At 47.9% G+C, this 5858-nt stretch overlaps 1 protein-coding gene across 1 annotated transcript in view; it reads right to left on the reverse strand.

Annotated features, from left to right (window-relative positions):
* WFDC2 (WAP four-disulfide core domain 2) overlaps window positions 1–5337 on the reverse strand; it is a 15064-nt gene extending 9727 nt beyond the window's left edge. The window contains exons 1-2 of the mRNA XM_011928930.1: window positions 5206–5337; window positions 4531–4674 (exon numbers count right to left, since the gene is read on the reverse strand). Coding sequence (XP_011784320.1) covers window positions 4531–4674; window positions 5206–5281 — 220 coding nt within the window. The 5' untranslated portion in view covers window positions 5282–5337. The remainder of the gene's footprint in view (window positions 1–4530; window positions 4675–5205) is intronic.
* Window positions 5338–5858: the final 521 nt, after the last annotated feature.

Below are 5858 nucleotides of genomic sequence, written 5' to 3' on the forward strand. Positions count from 1 at the left end.
ACAAACAAATTCAAAAGCTAGCAGAAGACAAGAAATAACTAAAATCAGAGCAGAACTGAAGGAGATAGAGACATGAAAAACCCTTCAAAAAAAAAAAAATCAATGAATCCACAAGCTGGTTTTTTGAAAAACATCAACAAAATAGACTGCTAGCCAGATTAATAAAGAAGAAAAAAGAAAAGAATCAAAGAGACACAATAAAAAATGACAAAGGGGATATCACCACTGATCCCACAGAAATACAATCTACCATCAGAGAACACTATAAACATCTCTGCACAAATAAACTAGAAAACCTAGAAGAAATGGATAAATTCCTAGACACATACACTCTCCCAAGTCTAAACCAGGAAGAAGTTGAATCCCTAAATCGACCAATAACAAGTTCCTAAATTGAGGCAGTAATTAATAGCCTACCAACCAAAAAAAGTCCGGGACCAGATGGATTCACAGCCGAATTCTACCAGAGGTACACAGAGGAGTTGCTGGTACCATTCCTTCTGAAACTATTCCAAACAACAGAAAAAGTGGGACTCCTCCCCAACTCATTTTATGAGACCAGCATCATTCCGATACCAAAACCTGGCAAAGACACAACAAAAACAAAAACAAAAATTCAGGTCAATATCCCTGATGAACATCAATGCGAAAATCCTCAATAAAATACTAGCAAACCGAATCCAGCAGCATATCAAAAAGCTTATACACCACGATCAAGTTGGCTTCATCCCTGGGATGCAAGACTTCAAGCTAAAACACTCAATAAACTAGGTGTTGATGGAATGCATCTCAAAATAATAAGAGCTATTTATGACAAACCCACAGCCAGCATCATACCAAATGGGCAAAAACTGGAAGCATTCCCTTTGAAAACTGACGCAAGACAGGGGTGCTCTCTCTCACCACTCCTATTCAACATAGTATTGGAAATTCTGGCCAGGGAAATCAGTCAAGAGAAAGAAATAAAGGGTATTCAATTAGGAAAAAAGGAAGTCAAATTGTTCGTTTGCAGATGAAATGATTGTATATTTAGAAAACCCTATTATCTCAGCCCAAAATCTCCTTAAGCTGATAAGCAACTTCAGTAAAGTCTCAGCATACAAAAATCAATGTGCAAAAATCACAAGCATTCCCATACACCAATAATAGACAAACAGAGCCAAATCATGAGTGAATTCCCATTCGCAATTGCTACAAAGAGAATAAAATACCTAGGAATACAACTTACAAGGGAGGTGAAGGACTTCTTCAAGGAGAACTACAAACCACTGCTCAGTAAAATAAGAGAGGATACAAACAAATGGAAAAATAATCCACACTCATGGATAAGAAGAATCAATATCATGAAAATGGCTATACTGCCAAAAGTAATTTATGGATTAAATGCTATCCCCATCAAGCTACCACTGACTTTCTTCACAGAATTAGAAAAAACGACTTTAAATTTCATATGGAACCAAATAAAAGCCCACATAGCCAAGACAATCCTAAACAAAAAGAACAAAGCTGGAGGCATCATGCTAACTGACTTCAAACTATACTATGAGGCTACAGTAACTGAAACAGCATGATACTGGTATCAAAACAGATATATAGACCAATGGAACAGAACAGAGGCCTCAGAAATAACACTACACATCTGCAACCATCTGATCTTTGACAAACCTGACAAAAACAAGCAATGGGGAAAAGATTCCCTATTTAATAAATGGTGTTGGGAAAACTGGCTAGCCATATGCAGAAAACTTAAACTGGACCCCTTCCTTACACCTTATACAAAAATTAACTCAAGATGGATTAAAGACTTAAATGTAAGACCTAAAATCATAAAAACCCTAGAAGAAAACCTAGGCAATACCATTCAGGACATAGGCATGGGCAAAGACTTCATGACTAAAACACCAAAAGCAATGGCAACAAAAGCCAAAACTGACAAATGGGATCTAATTAAACTAAAGAGCTTCTGCACAGCAAAAAATAAAATAAAAAAAAAACTAGCATCAGATCGAACAGGCAGCCTATAGATTGGGATAAAATTTTTGCAATCTATCCATCTGACAAAAGGTTAATATAGAGAATCTACAAGAAACTCAAACAAATTTACAAGAAAAAACCCCATCAAAACGTGGGAGAAGGATATGAACAGACACTTCTCAAAATAAGACATTTATGCAGCCAACAAATGAAAAAAGCTCATCATCACTGGTCATTAGAGAAATGCAAATCTAAACAACAATGAGATACTATCTCACACCAGTTAGAATGGAGATCCTTAAAAAGTCAGGAAACAACAGATGCTGGAGAGGATGTGGAGAAATAGGAACACTTTTACACTGTTGGTGGGAGTGTAAATTAGTTCAACCATTGTGGAAGAGAGTGTGATGATTCTTAAGGATCTAGGACAAGAAATAACATTTGACCCAGCAATCCTATTACTGGCTATATACCCAAAGGATTATAAATCATTCGACAATAAAGACACGTGCACATGTATGTTTATTGCAGCACTGTTCACAATAGCAAAGACTTGGAACTAACCCAAATGCCCATCAATGATAGACTGGATAAAGAAAATGTGGCACGTATACACTATGCAGCCATAACAAATGATGAGTTCACATTCTTTGCAGAGACATGGATGAAGCTGGAAACCATCATTCTCAACAAACTAACACAAGAACAGAAAACCAAACACTGCATGTTCTCATAAGTGGGAGTTGAACAATGAGAACACATGGACACAGGGAGGGGAACATCACACACCAGGGCCTGTCAGGGAGGTTGGGGGTTAGGGGAGGGATAGCATTAGGAGAAATACCTAATGTAGATGACAGGTTGATGGGTGCAGCAAATCACCATGGCACATGTATACCTAGGTAACAAACCTGCATGTTCTGCACATGTACCCCAGAACTTAAAGTATAATACAAAAAAAAAAAAATTTAAAAAGTTGCCGACAGTCTTGACTTCCTAATACAAAGAAATTCATTCTCTTGAAAGGAGTAGGAGCCTTCAATATTGGGCTGTCCTGGGAATAAATAGGGAACCATTTATGATCAAAACAAGCCACTGTGTATGGAGTATCTTCCCATGAATAGATACTTTACATGCATTATTTCATTTAGTCCTCATGACAATCCTATAGAATTTGGAATTATTCCCATTTTAGAGCAGAGGCTCAGAGAGGTAAAACAACATGCTCAGGATCACACAACTAGAAAATGGCAGAACTAGGATTCAAACCTCCAAGCTTCCTCCCTGGCACAGGAGGCCATCTGACCTTGTCCCTCTTCCTGCCTCAGTCTGTCCATCTGAGATAAGGGAACAAATTCTTCATCCATCAAACAGCAAAGACTCCCTCCTTTGCTCCTCCACCTCTTTCATCTGCCTGCTGCCTGCTTTCTCTCCACATCTTCCTCTCTCCTTCTGGTCCTCCTCTCCCTGGCCCAGAGGAGGGGACTCCTGACCTTGAAGCTACCCTTGGTGGGCTGCCAGTCCCCCTCCACTTACCACTTCCCTGCTGGTCGGTGTCTGGGGTCACCGTATTACAAACCTTCCCAGCCTGTGCTGACATCTTCAGGGAAATAACAAAGAGGAAAAGTCACAGGGGCTGTATTCTGGGAAAGAACATCATTACAGTACCTTGGTTCTCTCCAGGTCCTATCCCTGCCTCTAATACTCAGCAGTTCCCTCTGGAGAAGGAGAAGCTAAGATTCCATGCTGTCTAAGCCACCCCCTGCTCTGATCAGCCTGGTGGAGACACTGCGGCTCCAGCAAGCACCTTTGAAGGAGGCCCCAGCTCCAGCTCACTCAATCCTTAGAGTGGAAGCGATTGACTGAAAGACAACAAACGGCGATACAGTGTCCGGGGAGGATTCCTCCCTTTCTTCGAATCACTCAGCCAGCTGGCCCGAAAGGCAAAAGCTGAACCCTCACTATGACTCCTGTAGCCATGGGATGGCCGTGTGACCTTGGGCAAGAACATTTTTTTCTCACCGATGCTCCCTTCCACATCTTTAAGATGAGCGGGACACTTTCCTAAATCTGTAAAGTTCCTTTCCGCCTGGACAGAGGAATTGGGGAAAATCTTGCCAGGCCAGGCCCTCCCAGTCTTTCCCCCCAGGGCTGGGTGAGGCTCCCAGGGAGGGACTCCAAGAGGAGAGGTGAGTGCCCCAGGCTCCCGGCTTTCCCTCAGGGCAGGCTCCGGCCGGTACTAGAAGGAAACTGCGGCCCCGGGTCCACAGGCCGCGGGGAACAATGTCCCGGCTGTGCGTGCCCGGAAGCCCGTCATGCACCAGAGACTCGAATCCAGCTAGGGGTGGGGACCCCCCTTGGCTGCGCTTCAACGACGCCTTTGTCTCCCCCGGGACCGCGCGAGGGAGAGCACTGGCGGATCTGGTTTCATCCGTCTTGACTTTCCCGGGGGTCCCCGGGTCCGGGGGCGCCCCTGTTCCCGGAACCCAGGCCCTCCCGCCTCCTCCCAGCCCAGCGCGGCCCCGCCCCATCCCCGCTCGGCCGCGGTGGGGTTACCATTGGGCAGAGAGCAGAAGGTGGCGCAGCCCGCGCTGCAGCACTTGAGGTTGTCCGCGCATTCGCTGTCCGAGACACACTCCTGCGTGCAGTTCTGGTCAGCCTGGAGCTCGGGGCACACGCCCGTCTTCTCTGCTCCTGCGCCTGGAAGGGCAGGCCCGTGACAGTGGAGGGTGGGGTGTAGCGCCAGCCCCAGAGGACGCCCACCTCCTGCTCCAAACCTTAACTCCAAGGAATTCTCAGTCTCTGGCCCTAGGAATTCCCTTACTGCCCCCAGAGACTCCCACTTCCAGACCAGGAGGAGTCCCTAGCCCCTGGGAGTACCAGAGCTTCCTAACCCTTGGCGTTGGCGCCCTCGGATCTCAGCCCTAGGGGACCCCGCACAGCCGAGTGTCTAGGAGCTTCCGAGGTTGAGGCAGAGCAGCCCCCACCCCCAGCCCACTGCAGCCACGGAGTGTCTGCGTTCAGCACAGAACTCTCCCAAATTTCAGCCATCAGTGATCTCTCCACCTCCAGCACATTGGACCCCACACCCTAGGCTCCAAGGGTCCCCGCTACTTCCGCCCCAGGAATTCCCACTTCCCCAGCCTCCAGAGGCTACGCCTCCGCCTAGCTCCATCCTGGAGCCCGTGGCTCGGCCCCTCTGGGCGCTGGGCCTCTCCCCGCCCCACTCACCTGGGACTAGGGTAAAGCCGAACAGCAGCAGGCCAAGGAGGGCGGCGGCTAGCGAGTCTAGGCGACAGGCAGGCATGGTGCTATGCCGGGGCGGGGTGCAGGTGTGAGCCGCTGCTCAGGTGCGGGGATTTAACCGCGCGCGCGGGAGGGGGAGTGGGGTAGGGGTGGAGCTGAGCGGGGAAGGGGAGGGTGGAGGGCTTTGCAGGCACCGCGGGCGGGCTGCCACCTGAGGTCATTTCACAATCCCCCAGGATCAGGTATCACTCTTGGCCCCGGTGGGAACCAGGAACTTAAAGCAGCTTCCAGGACGTGACCAGCTGCGGCTGGACCCTTGTCCACTCCTCCCTCCTGACCTCCCTCCTAGGGCCTGAGGGCCAAGGCTCAGGGCTCCTGGGTTTCTTTTTTTTTTAGACGGAGTCTTGCTCTGTCGCCCAGGCTGGAGTGCAGTGGCCGGATCTCAGCTCACTGCAAGCTCTGCCTCCCGGGTTCACGCCCCATTCTCCTGCCTCAGCCTCCCGAGTAGCTGGGACTACAGGCGCCCGCCACCTCGCCCGGCTAGTTTTTTGTATTTTTTTAGTAGAGACGGGGTTTCACCATGTTAGCCAGGATGGTCTCGATCTCCTGACCTCGTGATCCGCCCGTCTCGGCCTTCC

This window comes from Colobus angolensis, unplaced genomic scaffold, assembly GCF_000951035.1.
Source record: "Colobus angolensis palliatus isolate OR3802 unplaced genomic scaffold, Cang.pa_1.0 Scaffold8, whole genome shotgun sequence".
NCBI lineage: Eukaryota > Metazoa > Chordata > Mammalia > Primates > Cercopithecidae > Colobus > Colobus angolensis.